At 44.6% G+C, this 15319-nt stretch overlaps 1 protein-coding gene across 1 annotated transcript in view; it reads right to left on the bottom strand.

Annotated features, from left to right (window-relative positions):
- Positions 1 to 15319, bottom strand: part of LOC126299449 (uncharacterized) — an 82546-nt gene that overhangs the window by 54694 nt on the left and 12533 nt on the right. Inside the window, exon 2 of the mRNA XM_049991400.1 lies at positions 331 to 507. Coding sequence (XP_049847357.1) covers positions 331 to 507 — 177 coding nt within the window. The remainder of the gene's footprint in view (positions 1 to 330; positions 508 to 15319) is intronic.

Below are 15319 nucleotides of genomic sequence, written 5' to 3'. Positions count from 1 at the left end.
ACATACTCTGGTTTTTTGTGAACAATGACGGTTTCTGTTCCTCCTACCCTCTTACACCCGCTAGGCTCGATGGTAGTTCCTTCATCGTGCTTTGGAGCGGTAGTCACAGTTTCTTCTTCACCTTTTTTTTTTTTTTTTTGAAAAACAGTGGTCGATGTCTCTCAGAAAATAAATACATACAAGAAAAAAAAAGGTCGGGAGAGAACTCACCCGCAAAAGGAAAAGGTCATGAGTTCGTGTCTGTGTTCAGCACTTATTCCGCCTGATGTTCCTAATCAGCCCACGTTCCGGGGAAGAGTGATAATTTCATTGTGCGTATGGAAGACGTACCTTCTTCTTCCTGGCGGAGTAGAGCACCCAGGCCAGGTAGACGATCATGATGAGCGAGGGAACGAGCAGGCCGGCCAGCGCGGCGTTCTTCTGCAGGCAGGCGTGGTAGAGGCCCACCAGGAAGGTCGCCGCCACGACGCCCAGCGCCATGTACTGGCCCGTGCGGCGCCGCTCCTCCTGCACACACGGCACGCATCGTTAACCAACAGTTACACGCTGGCGTAGGCAGTTAACGCACACACGTGTAGTCGTCTTTATAAGACTTGCTCATTTAGGGCAATTAAATGTTGTATCAATTTACAACTTTTAGAATTATTTTAAATCTACCTACTCTCAGTGTGAATAATTACATGACTTTCGCTATTCTCTAATTTGTCACAGATAGGGTCCGGAAAAGTCGGCAGGTCATTGTGAAGAGACATAATGACCGAAAGTGTACTCCGTTCATTCATTGTCCTTGCTCATAGCAGTCGGTGACCTTGATATTAAAGGCCAATCAATTTAACATCTTGCGCTCATTTCAAGAAAGTGTTGTGTGCGTGATTCGGACATTCGTCTCCGAATAACGTTTGTGTCTATCTTCGGCCAAGTCAGATGATGTGGTGTCCTCCTGTGTAACTACAACGTTAGAGTTGCACGCCTCTACCATCCTCCACACCTACAAATCCTTAATCCGTCCCATCCTCTGTTATGCCAGTCCTGCCTGGATATCTGCCCCCCACCCCAAATTCTATAAGTCCATCCAGATCCTTGAGCGTCATGCATTCCACCTCGCCTTCTGTATACGCCTCCCATCCCCCACGCGGATCCTCTATGATCTCATTCCTTTCCCCCATCTGCTCCTACTCCTCGAACAAATCCGCATCCTCTACACCTCCCGCCCCCTTGAACCCCCTCACCCCCTGATTCCTCGTCTCCTCTCCCATCCCCGCCCCCTGCCACCTCTTCACTGTTGTATCCCCTTTACCCTCCATCTCTACTCTCTACATCTCCTTTTGCAAGGTTCTCCCTCCATTTATCCCTTCTATCAACTCTTATCCGCACTCTGCTCCTTTCCTCTGTCCTTTCTCTGGGCTCCCTCTTCCTCCCCCCCCTTCCATCTTGTGTTTCCGGCCCCTGTAACCTCTCCCTATCTCCCTTCTCCCCCCCCCCCCCCCCGAGTCCTTTTGTATTCCCCTCCTCTGCCTTCCCCACTCCCTGGCACATCTGCTCAGCACCCCCACCCCTTTTCTGGATCCTGATCCTCCATTGGCTCCTTTCCCCCCTCCCCCTTCACTTTTCCTCTCCTTCCCCCCTTTTTTATTTTCCCATCATCTGTCCAGTTTCCCCCCACCTGCTGTCGGCTGTGGTATGTCATATTTGTGCCAACTTTTTAGTTCAGTGTTTAAGTGAGTGTTCAGTGTCGTGCGTCTTTCCACAGGTTGCGAACAGGAATCATGCTGTCGCTGAGTGTACATTTTCTATCTCTTGGGAACAGAAACCAGACTGTCGCCATGTTTTTTTAATTGTCTGTCTATTATTTTTCTGCTTCCTGTGTATTTTATTAGCATCATCAACCCTGTGTTTTATGTTTTAAGTTCCAGAATGTTCTGCCATTTTACCTTTAAATCACCGATTTTATCGCCAACTGTTATTGTTTATTATCTTCATCTTTTTAAAACAAATTCTGTAGGCTGAAGAGCGGCGTAATAAGCTGCTGCCAGCCCACCCCCTTCAGGGGGAATCGAAACCGAATAAAGTAAAAAAAAAAGGCACATCAAGCCAGTCTTATCTCGCTTACGTAAGTTTGAACCTCGTTTGTGCTAGACTGCTTTCTTCCTGGTTCGTGTGCGAGTTTGTTTCCTTGTGACTCTGTTGTTCGGTCTTGTATTCGTTCTGTCCTTCGTTGGTCGTGTCCGTCCTCTCCCGTTGTGTTGTTGTTCGCGGGCCTCTCCACGGGTCCCTCCGCGCCTTTCGTCAGTGCTACCCCGCGACCATCCTCATCGCAGTTACAACACGTACTATATGATTATCCTTTTCTTTTTCATATATTTTATCAGAACATCCATTGGGAGTATTAATTTTCCGAACCAAACGAGATCAACCAGTGTAAAAACGTGAAAAAGCCGCAATATTTTTTCGGACGAGAAAAAATTTATACGATACTATGCAACACAGTAATGGAAAAGGTAAAGGACAACCGCCTACGTATCACACCTTTACATGTTCGACAACATTCTTGAAGCTTTCTTAAATAACTCATGGCTCATTTTGCAATCTGAGTGATTCATTTCGTTATCTACTTAATTTTTTCACATTATTTTAGAGAAGTTGTCCAACGTAGCCTCTATAGCGCCGCACGTTGGCAATGTGGAGGGCTAGCCCATCATCTGTTTCTTACATGAGCGTCGACCTTGTCTATCTATGTTATTCCAAAATTGTTGCAGCTCATAGTTATTAACGATGGACTCAAACTTTGTGAATAATTTTGTTTATAAATATTAAGATATTCTGTGAATAATTAAAATCATGAAAAAATCCGGGAAAGCTGGGAAGGTGGAAATGGAAACCGATGCAAGAAAACAAGTCTATAATATTCTCCATCCATCTATGGAAGAATCAGATTTTTATCTTGATATTTCAGAACCTACACTTGCTAGAACAAGTGATTTGCTTGTGACGTATAACCGCCAATCTGTACAGAAGTTGCGCCGAGCGAGAAACCTCTGCCAACTTTCGATGGTTTATGTGAAAAAATTAACTGAACTAATAGTTCTTACGGTAGCTAGATTTTTTTTTGTCATCAATCTACTGACTGGTTTGACGCGACCCGCCACGAATTCCTTTCCTGTGCTAACCTCTTCATCTCAGAGTAGCACTTGCAACCTACGTCCTCAATTATTTGCTTGACGTATTCCAATCTCTGTCTTCCTCTACAGTTTTTGCCCTCTACAGCTCCCTCTACTACCATGGAAGTCATTCCCTCATGTCTTAGCAGATGTCCTATCATCCTGTCCCTTCTCCTTATCAGTGTTTTCCACATATTCCTTTCCTCTACGATTCTGCGTAGAACCTGCTCATTCCTTACCCTATCAGTCCACCTAATTTTCAACATTCGTCTATAGCACCACATCTCAAATGCTTCGATTCTCTTCTGTTCCGGTTTTCCCACAGTCCATGTTTCACTACCATACAATGCTGTACTCCAGACGTACATCCTCAGAAATTTCTTCCTCAAATTAAAGCCGGTATTTGATATTAGTAGACTTCTCTTGGCCAGAAATGCCTTTTTTTGCCATAGCGAATCTGCTTTAGATGTCCTCCTTGCTCCGTCCGTCATTGGTTATTTTACTGCCTAGGTAGCAGAATTCCTTAACTTCATCGACTTCGTGACCATCAATCCTGATGTTAAGTTTCTCGCTGTTCTCATTTCTACTACTTGTCATTACCTTCGTCTTTCTCCTATTTACTCTCAAACCATACTGTGTACTCATTAGACTGTTCATTCCGTTCAGCAGATCATTTAATTCTTCACTTTCACTCAGGATAGCAATGTCATCAGCTTATCGTATCATTGATATCCTTTCACCTTGTATTTTAATTCCATTTCTTAACCTTTCTTTTATTTCCATCATTGCTTCCTCGATGTACAGACTGAAGAGTAGGGGCGAAAGGCTACAGCCTTGTCTTACTCCCTTCGTAATACGAGCACTTCGTTCTTGATCGTCCACTCTTAATATTCCCTCTTGGTTGTTGTACATATTCTATGTGACCCGTCTCTGACTACAGCTTACTCCTACTTTTTTCAGAATCTTGAACAGCTTGCACCATTTTATATTGTCGAACGCTTTTTCTAGGTTGATTTTAGCCTTGCTTACATTATTAGCCGTAACGTCAGAATTGCCTCTCTCGTGCCTTTACTTTTCCTAAAGCCAAACTGATCGTCACCTAGCGCATTCTCAACTTTCTTTTCCATTCTTCTGTATATTATTCTTGTAAGCAGCTTCGATGCATGAGCTGTTAAGCTGATTGTGCGATAATTCTCGCACTTGTCAGCTCTTGCCGTCTTCGGAATTGTGTGGATGATGCTTTTCCGAAAGTCAGATGGTATTTCGCCAGACTCATATATTCTACAGACCAACGTGAATAGTCGTTTTGTTGCCACTTCCCCTAATGATTTTAGAAATTCTGATGGAATGTTATCTATCCCTTCTGCCTTATTTGACCGTAAGTCCTCCAAAGCTCTTTTAAATTCCGATTCTAGTACTGGATCCCCTATCTCTTCTAAATCTACTCCTGTTTCTTTTTCTATCACATCAGACAAATCTTCACCCTCATAGAGATTTTCAATGTATTCTTTCCACCTATCTGCTCTCTCCTCTGCATTTAACGGTGGAATTCCCGTTGCATTCTTAATGTTACCACCGTTGCTTTTAATGGCACCAAAGGTTGCTTTGACTTTCCTGTATGCTAAGTCTGTCCTTCCGACAATCATATCTTTTTCGATGTCTTCACATTTTTCCTGCTGCCATTTCGGCACTTCCTATTTATTTCATTCCTCAGCGACTTGTATTTCTGTATTCCTGATTTTCCCGGAACATGTTTGTACTTCTTCCTTTCATCAATTAACTGAAGTATTTCTTCTGTTACCCATGGTTTCTTCGCAGCTACCTTCTTTGTACCTATGTTTTCCTTCCCAAATTCTGTGATGTCCCTTTTTAGAGACGTCCATTCCTCTTCAACTGTGTTGCCTACTGCGCTATTCCTTATTGCTGAATCTATAGCGTTAGAGAACTTCAAACGTATCTCGTCATTCCTTAGAACTTCCGTATCCCACTTCTTCGCGTATTGATTCTTCCTGACTAATGTCTTTAACTTCAGCCTACTCTTCATCACTACTATATTGTGATCTGAGTCTATATCTGCTCCTGGGTACGCCTTACAATCCAGTATCTGATTTCGGAAACTCTGTCTGACCATGATGTAATCTAATTGAAATCTTCCCGTATCTCCCGGCCTGTTCCAAGTATACCTCCTCCTCTTGTGATTCTTGAACAGGGTATTCGCTATTACTATTACGTATTACAGAACTCAATTAGTCTTTTCCCTCTTTCATTTCTTGTCCCAAGCCCATATTCTCCTGTAACCTTTTCTTCTACTCCTTCCCCTGCAACTGCATTCCAGTCGCCCATGACTATTAGATTTTCGTCCCCCTTTACATACTGCATTACCCTTTCAATATCCTCATACACTTCCTCTATCTGTTCATCTTCAGCTTGCGACGTCGGCATGTATACATGAACTATCGTTGTCGGTGTTGGTCTGCTGTCGATTCTGATTAGAACAACCCAGTCACTGAACTGTTCACAGTCACACACCCTCTGCCCTACCTTCCTATTCATAACGAATCCTACACCTGTTACACCATTTTCTGCTGCTGTTGATATTACCCGATACTCATCTGACCAGAAATCCTTGTCTTCCTTCCACTTCACTTCACTGACCCCCACTATATCTAGATTGAGCCTTTGCATTTCCCTTTTCAGATTTTCTAGTTTCCCTACCACGTTCAAGCTTCTGACATTCCACGCCCCAACTCGTAGAACATTATCCTTTCGTTGATTATTCAATCTTTTTCTCATGGTAACCTCCCCCTTGGCAGTCCCCTCCTGGAGATCCGAATGGGGACTATTCCGGAATCTTTTGGCAATGGAGAGATCATCATGACACTTCTTCAACTACAGGCCACATGTCCTGTGGATACACGTTACGTGTGTTTAATGCAGTGGTTTCCATTGCCTTCTGCATCCTCATGTCGTTGATCATTGCTGATTCTTCCGCCTTTAGGGGCAATTTCCCACTCCTAGGACAAGAGAGTGCCCTGAACCTATATCCGCTCCTCCGCCCTCTTTGACAAGGCCGTTGGCAGAATGAGGCTGACTTATGCCGGAAGTCTTCGGCCGCCAATGCTGACTATTTATCAAAATTTTGGCAGTGGCAGGGATCGAACCCGGGACCGAAGACGTTTTGATTATGAATCAAAGACGCTACCCCCCCCTTTTTTTTCGCGGGCAAGTGCTCTACCAACATTTTTTTTTAATAGGCTACCCCTGGACCACTTTTTTTTTTTTAGGAAGGGAAAAATAAACATGTGCTCCGATTTGTAATGAAAATAGAATGAACATAGTATTTATGAGTTCTAGGCTGCCGTTGCGCAATATAAGAAAAGAAAGGAAATGTCTTCTTGAGGTGCACAAAAGACTACCACATCATTGTCGAAAGGAAAGTTGCCCCGCTGCTCTGCGAGAGAAGGTAAATGTTGAGAGAAAAATGGGAAGGAAAAAAAAATGCCTTCTGCATTGGTGAGCATCTGAATAGTATCTTAAAATTCCGGCAAGAAATAAAGGCCCAGGAAGCAAATAGGATTCAGACATACAGGCAACTGGCAACCTCTACTATCCAAATATTGTATTTGAAGCATTTAACCGTTAATTATGATTTTCAGCATATTTCCAAATATCCTCCTGTAGTCACAATGTTGGCTTATTTTAAAGTGCTCAATTTCTATGTAAGAATAATAGTCTAGAAAAGTAGCATGCCTATTCTGCATAATAAACGATGCTGTGTGGCCCATGATCCACGTTGTAGTGTTGTTTTTTGCTCGTGGATACCTCAGTTTTTGTGGCTGAGTGATCTCTAAAAGTTCTACATCACTGGGCGTCGTACGGTCTATCACTGACAATCGTTGACGAAGAAAGGTTGTAATTTCTTCTGCATGTCCGCAAGTGAACCTATGAAGGAGCGTATCGACTCTTCCGCATGCGTCACAGTTGGGCGTTGGTTGAAGGCCTATTTTATGTAGCTTTTCATTCGTTGCTACTTTATCGTTGACTGTGAGATACCAGTCTGCTATGACGCGTGATGGTAACATGTCGTTGTGCACATTCCGCCATATTATACTCCAATGTATATGTGGATATATTTCTTCGAGACGATTCCTATGGTTTGTTGTCATGAGAAGGTCATAAAGCTTCCTGTTCGTCAGGCTTCCGGTATCGACGATGTTGTGTCGAATGTAGCTCATTTCCATGTAGTATAGTCGCACATGTCGGTAAGAAAGTGGAATGCCGGCGATATTAACGGGTGGGTCCAAGCTATGAGGTTTCCACCGCTGAATGAGGTTTCTGATGAGACTGGTCCTCCGGGTACGAAACTCCTTCCTGATGCGATTTAGGAGCAGGGTGACACACTTTTTGTGTACTTTAATGAGGTTAAGGCCACCTTTGGACGAAGGTAAGGTTAAGGTATCGAACTGAACTTTGAAAATATGCCCCCTAAAAATAAACCAACATAACGCTTGTTGTATACTCTTGGCTAGGTGGTCGGAGATTGGAAGAATTTGCGCCAAATAATTCATCTTGCTCGTAATGGCGATCTCGATGGTCTTAACTTTCTGTAGTATGTTCAAGTCACGGTCGGAGTGAAGCATCAAAGCAGCACGTAATTTATTAAGCATGTGTGACCAGTTCTTCGTCAGGAATTTGTCTGGTTTGGCTTCAAAAGTAACACCGAGGGTTGTGTGAGAATCCTTTACCTTGCACCAGGTAACATGGGATATGTCTCCGATACCGCCACCGATTTGCAAAACTGTGGTTTTAGTTCTATTGAGTATTGCTCCTGAAAGAAACGTGAATGTTTGTAGAAGAGTTGCTGCTGACAGAAGTTGTTGCGATGATGACACAGTTACGCATATATCGTCAGCATACGCAATGCATGGGATAGTGACAGACTCGACGCTAAGCCCGATCCCGCTATGCACTAAGTTGTTCAGGAGCGGCTCTACTGCAATGGCGTACAAAATCATTGAGAGAGGACATCCTTGGCGGATGGACTGCTCGATGGAAACTTCTTTTGTAAAATGGCCATTAATGAGAATCCGTGAAGAGGCGTTTGTAGTAAGTTTGCGAATTAATTCTATGAGATGAGGTCCAAATCCTAGTTTCTTCATGCTTTGAAAGAGGAAATCATGACGTACACGGTCATAAGCCTTCTCAAAATCTAGAAAGATCAGAGCGCCAGTCCTTTAGTTTCAGCATATGAACAGATGATGTCCCTCAAATCGCAGGCAGCTGAGATTGCACTTCGACCTTGCACTGCACTGTACTGGTAACTGCCTAAAACCTTGTACATAACGGTTTGCATCCTTAGCTTAATCGATCTGGTGATGATTTTGAAGTCGGCATTCAGGAGTGTGATGGGTCGCATGTTTTCAACCTTCCTGCTGTTCCCTTTTTTCGGTAAGGGCAGGATGATACCTTCCGTAAATGCCTTGGGTATGACTTCCAGGTGCCAGAGTTCATTCGCTATCTCGAGGAGTGTCGGACCGAGGACGTTCCAGTATCGCTGGTAAAACTCAGCGCTGAGACCATCAGGTCCTGGTGATTTCCCTTTCTTTGCACTGTGAACCGCCAGTCAGATTTCGTCCTGTGTGAAAACAGATTCCAACTTTGCATTATCCTGTTGTGACAAGCGACAGCTCAAGGTCCTAAGAAAATCCTCGCACGAGCGTTCATCAACGAGTTGCTTCTTGTAAAGTTGGCTATAATAGTCGTAGACGTGCGAGATGGTGTCACGTTGCTTCGTGATGGCATTCTCAGCGTCATCAACGACGGCTTCAATCAACATGGCTTTACACCGTTTCGTCGTTCTCAGGATGTGATACAGAGAGGCCCGTTCTTCGGCGGCAACGTCCTTAGGGTGGGCTCGCACGATGATGCCATGCATGCGTTGGCGTTGTATCGAAGTGATTTTCGCTTTATATCGTTTGATCTTTACGTCGATGTCTCGAGAAGGATTGTTAGTGCGACTGTACAGTTCTCTCAAACAGCGATAATAAAATTCAATAGTCTGTTTCTGCCAAAAGCTTTTTTGTCGGGCGTAGCTCATGACGGTCAGGCGTAATTTAGGCTTAGCACACTGAATCCACCACTGTAGAACGCTAGCGTAACGACGTCGGTGCCGCTGGAGCTGTTGCCACGTTAAGTTCACCTCCTCTTCAAGTTGGGCATCCTGCAGAAGGCTGACATTCAATTTCCAGTAGCCCTTCCCGCGGTAAATTGGCTGGCGGTGTAGGTTGAGGTAACACTGATATGCACAATGGTCGGAGATATTGACAGGAGCTATGTCACAGTTCACAGTGTGTCGCTGGAGGGCATCGGACACATAGATCCTATCCAGCCGACTGGCAGAATGACTGGTTACGAAGGTGTACGCTACCCGTTCACCGTGCAGTTGTTCCCATGTATCGTGAAGACGCATGCCATGAATTAAATGTTCAAGTTCGATACATCTGTTCGTGTTAGGAGTTTGGTCTCTGTCATTGAGCACACAATTGAAGTCACCACCAAGGATGAGATGTTCACGATAACCGCTAAGAAGAATGGGAACCTCGGTTTTATAAAATTTTGAACGATCTCTCTTATGACTGCTACCTGAGGGGGCGTACACGTTAACAATCTGCACACCATTCACTCGAAGAGAAATGCCACGACCACTGGGCAGCCGCTGCACATCCGTAAAGGGTATACCGTCGTGCAGAAGGATGGCAGTGCCTACAGCATCCTGAAGATTGATGTTATCAATAAGAACGTAACCGGGCACTTCTAAGGCTGTGACTACCTCCTGTAGGAGGGCAATGTCAACGCTGGTACCATACAAGAAATCATTTAGCGAACGGAGTTTCACCGCACTTTGAATTCTATTGACGTTAAGTGTGGTAATGTTGTAGGTTTGCTGTCACCCATGATGGTTCAGAGGACAATGAGCTGTGAGTTTCGCATCGTCCTTCTCTCCGGCTTTGAACCAAACTCGTTGGTAACGTTTGGAGTATGAAACGAAATGTCAAAACCAATAACGGACCAGGGAGGGGAAGGTCGCAGCGCGATGGTCATGCGCGAGAGCAGCTACTGCTGCATCTCCTCGTTCTGCTGCCACCACGGCTCATTGCTGTCGGGGTGCTGCGCGGTGCGCGCGCCGCCCTGCCCGCCACCGCCGGCTGAGTCTGTCAACGTGGTCGCATCCGCCTGGCCACCACGCGGGGCTGCGACTGACGTCAGCGAGTTCCTGCGAGATCGCTGCTGCAGCTGCTCGCTGCTCTGCTCGCTCTTCCTCTTGGCCGTTACGGTGCTCTGATCCCTTTCAGCGCTCAGTAGTGCCTTCAGATGTTTGGTTTGTTCACGAATGCGTTCTTGCCTCGCGGTGTCCTCGCAGCGCACGGGGCAAGAAGATTGAGGTTCAGTCTCGCTGCCACTTTCTGACATGTGCACGGGTCCTAAATCATTCGACTTTTCCTCTTTGCTACTATTCCCTTTGCTTCTCCTTCGGCGGCCTTTCTTCGTGTCTGCTACAGTCTCTACCGATAGGGGTGGTTCAGGCAAACTGATCTGCACCCGCTCCTGTATCTCACACGGCTTAGTTTCAGAGGTGGCTGGCGCATCGTTGGTATCCAGCGGTAACTGCCCCGGTGAAGATGACGGTGCCGAATCGACGTCCGTCCTACCGCGAATGTCTTTGGCACTGCATTCCACCCGAACTGGCACATCCGCCTCGCTGACATGTTCCGGCTGCCGGGGTGGTGGTACAGTCCCCGCGACCACCTCACTCAATAGTGGTACTAGCTTTTCACTACCGTCTGCAGGACGTTCCCGTGGAAGTTGAAATGGACGTCTACGTGTACAGTTCATCCGCAGATGTTCAGTTGAATGGCAGATCGAACAGGTAGGGGGTTGACCAATGTAAGTTACCTGTGCACGACAGCCGCCAATGGCAACATACGAAGGTATATGCTTTTTCAAATCTACACGTACACTGCGCACCCCGCTGTTAACTTGGTAGCGATAGGCACTCGACCATTTTTCATTTGTAACTGACAAAACAGCGCCGTACAGTGACAGAGAACGTGCAATCAGATCATTAGAGCACTCAGGTGGCACATTAAATACCCTGACGGTTCTTACTCCGTATCCCGAAGGCACGATTTGGACATTACTAATACTGCCATCATTATGACGGAATGGTCTCACACCAACATGCTCCTCAGCGAATTTCTCGTAAGTGTCACTCGAAATAAATTTGATAAATAACGAGTACTGCACAAAGTCTAACTGGAATGTGTCGACTATATCTTCAGGCAATTTCAAATCCTCAAAGATCCACTCATGAATTTCAAACGCCGTCGGTCGCAAGGCAGCGCGATCGAAAACACACTGAACGCTGTTCGCTCTGTTAATTGTCGACATCTTACCTACAACAGTTATACAGAAACAAACGTTAACAGCGCTCGCACACGCTGCTCAGCTCTCCACCTCAGCACTGCTCGCGACGTAAACACTGGCCCGCGCTACCGCCCGTCACCGCGCGATGTGCGCTGGCCGAGTGCCGGAACACGACTGACCCCTAGACCACGAGTACGGATCCCTTGCTAGACTAAAGAGTGAATTAGTTCCTCTTTCATTCGCTTCTCCCAGACCTTATTCAACTACGCTATACTACTTTTTCTTCCTTTCCATATTGTCGACTTTCAGCCTCCCATCAGTACTAAATTTTCAGCTCCCTCACATATCTGAATAATTTGTTTTATCTCATCATACATTTCTTCAATCTCTTAGTCACTTACGGAGTTACATGGTATATAACCTAGACTGCTGTGGTAGGTGTTGGCTCCGTGTTTATCTTGGCTACAATAATATGTTCACTACGTAGTTCATAGTAGCTTAACAGTATTCCTCTTTTCTTATTCCTTTTTAAACCTACTCCTGCATTACACCTATTTTCTTTAGTGTTTATACCCCTGTTTTCATCGAGATCGGATGTCCTACTCTCCTGCCACTGAACTTCACAAATTCCCGCCATTCCTAATTCCAATTTATCCATTTCCCTTTTTAAATTTTCTAACCTACCACACCTATTAAGGGATATAAAATTCCACGTCACGTTACACAGAATGACACTGAAAAGACTGATCCCCCCCTCTTCAAGAACGACTAGTTTGTCTGGCCTCTCAACAGATCCCCCTCCGTTGTGGCTGCACCTACGGTACGGCTGTCTTTATCGCTGAGGAACGCAAGCCTCCCCACCAACAGCAAGGTCTATGGTTCATGGTTGATAGGCCACATTGTATCTCCGACCGGAAGTGTTCCTGGGCAGGATAAAATAAAATCTATAGAGAAGTTCCCTCCTCCTGCACAGTAAAACAGTAGAGGGCATTTTATGATTTGGCATCAATCATTCGAAAATTGATTACCAAGCAGCTCGTCAACAGTCAAGAACTGTTGGACGTAGGGTATGTCATTGGTATAGAGTTTGTAAAGGACGGGGGCTAGAACCGACCCCAGCAGGACCCTGTTCACTGCATTCCTGATCGTGCTGACATGTTTGCCTTACTTAACAGAATACTGCCCCCATCAGGAGCGAGTCTGTCACGCTGATCATGTGTCCTGGAAGGCATAACTGCGATGATCTGTATATTAAGCCATCATCCCAGACCTTATGGAATGCTTTCTCGGTGTTGAGAAAGACTGCTTCTCTACTATGTTTCTAGCCTCTAGCCCTGTATATGTATTTCACTAGACTCTGGGATTGGTGGCTGGTGCTGTGCTCAGATCGGAAGCAAAATTAATTAGGGGTAGTTATATTGTTGTTGTCTTTGAGGAATCTTGCAAGAATACTTTCTGATACTGTATACATTAACTGCTGTGGGAGCGTAATGGTGGATGCACTTTCCATCTTACCAGATGTTGCCAGAATTCAGTGAACTTGTAGAGCAGGTGACCGATTACAAGAATTATGTTATGAAAGATACGGCACATCATCGCTATTATCGTGACATGTTTAAGAACATGACTGCACTGCAGAATGTAGATCCCAGTCGGTAGAGAGCAAAACAAATAGAACAACAACAATCTTCTCATGAATTAACAAAACTGTACAAATTCTATAATTGTGTGGTGTTGCACCGCAAGAAAAAATAGTGTTTATCATGGCGTGGATGCATATCTTATGCCCGTCAGGACCACATGATTTGTTAGACGTATATGGTATTGGGGCATGTGGGGTGGAAAAGCGTAAGTGAGAAATAGCATCCTGTTGTTACCTGTGGGATCTACACTGGCGGGTGCACAGTTTGCGACGAACCTGTCTCGTCTGTCAGAGGACGAAATTGATAAACGCATCTATAAAGATACCGATGTACCCGATACTAACGTCAAAACAAGGTGACACCGGAGCCCCATACCGCAGGCGAGGGAAAACATTAAATACCTTATGGCCTACATCACTTATTCACCAAACATATACGACTGTATGCGACCAACTCCATCGAAGCAGGGCCCATTGTCAAAAGTTTCAAGAAAGACTACTTCCTTCGATTTCGGACACCCAAAGCAATATCTGACAACTCCTCAAACTTTGGTACGAAAATCTGACGATCTTTTCTAATGGAACACAAACTAAAGCAAGTTTTTATTTGCGAATTCACTCAGAAGCAAACCCGACTGGGGTGATATTCCCGGAATTTAACTGGTTTTTCCGAACGCATGCACCGAACCAACAAACCCGGAGGGTAGATTTTGTTGCGATCTTTGAGCATGTGATGAAAAGATTACCACGCATTTCCACGCAATATTCTCCTAACGAAATCGCGCTAGGAAAGGAAGAGAAAAAGGAACGGGTGAGCGCATTTCATTAAACATGATACCGTTCAAAAATTAAAACCACGAAAATTATGTAAGTTAAATTTATTTAATATGGTGGCTTTGAACTGAAATTTGCATATTACTTCGTGTTCTCTAACTAAAGAAATTACACGTATTAGCAGGTACCAGCGCTGTCTAATGGTGTAGTTATTACTAAGTAGTAACATCACGTGGTCAGATGAACATTTTATTCTCAGGATCAGTATCATAGTGGACTGATAAGTCTTCAGCTGTTAAGAGCTATTATGAAATTGCATTATTTTGGCACTTCTCGTAGCGCTTTCATGATAGCTGTATAGAAAAGAAATTCAAATTGTGTTTGACTACATGAGATACAAAATTTATTGCCGTACTATCAGGTCTACAATCGTACTACACCAACTACTGTTGTTTCCTGTCCCTGCTAGGGCTAAACACTCCAGTTCAAATGGGTCAAATGGCTCTGAGAACAATGGGACTTAACATCTGAGGTCATGAGTTAACTAGAACTTAGAACTACTTAAACCTAACTAACCTAAGGACATCACACACATCCATGCCCGAGGCATGGTAACGGTCGCCCAGTTCCAGACTGAAGCGCCTAGAACCGCTCAACCACAACGGCCGGCCCACTCCAGTACAACGAAAGACTAGTCAAGTTTACAATTTTCACTTTTTTTGGTTACTCGATGACTAGTTTCAAGCCAGGACCCATTTTAAAATTACCATAACATAGCCCAAAATGAGATTTTCTAAACTGCAGAAACCATGTCAAAAATATGCAAACGAACTGTAACAGCCAGCCTTGTAGGTAGGGAAACCACAGCTATGAGTTTGTATCTTTGGTTGTAATAATCGCTTCAGCTGTATTTAGCCCTTAAGTAGTGGATCACTACCGGTTTCGTTGCACTAAAAACCACATCTTCAGATGAAAATATGACTAAAACATTAGAGTGGAAAAGATCGGAACCTTTTTACCCAACATTCTTTGTCCGTCAGAACAACAAACCGCTAAAAGGCGGCATGTCATAGAATAAAATAGCCACTTTCCAATATAATGCATGGGTCCGCTTTCTGATCTATACGCAATAGCAACCAGGGGACGCGGCCGTGTGCCCTATCACACTCAGTTAGAGCATGCTGGAAGCACACAAACACTCTCCGCAGAAAAAAACAACGAGCAACTTCAGAAATGAGATGTACATAAATCTTTGGTAGAGGTGAGCAAAGTTTCTCTTTCCACACTACAAATGAAGTTGGGGACGTGTGAAACTGTGGAA

Source organism: Schistocerca gregaria, chromosome 1 (assembly GCF_023897955.1).
Source record: "Schistocerca gregaria isolate iqSchGreg1 chromosome 1, iqSchGreg1.2, whole genome shotgun sequence".
Classification (NCBI taxonomy): Eukaryota; Metazoa; Arthropoda; class Insecta; order Orthoptera; family Acrididae; genus Schistocerca; species Schistocerca gregaria.
The sequence above is the reverse complement of the archived record's forward strand: the minus strand, read 5'-3'. Positions and strand labels throughout refer to the sequence as shown.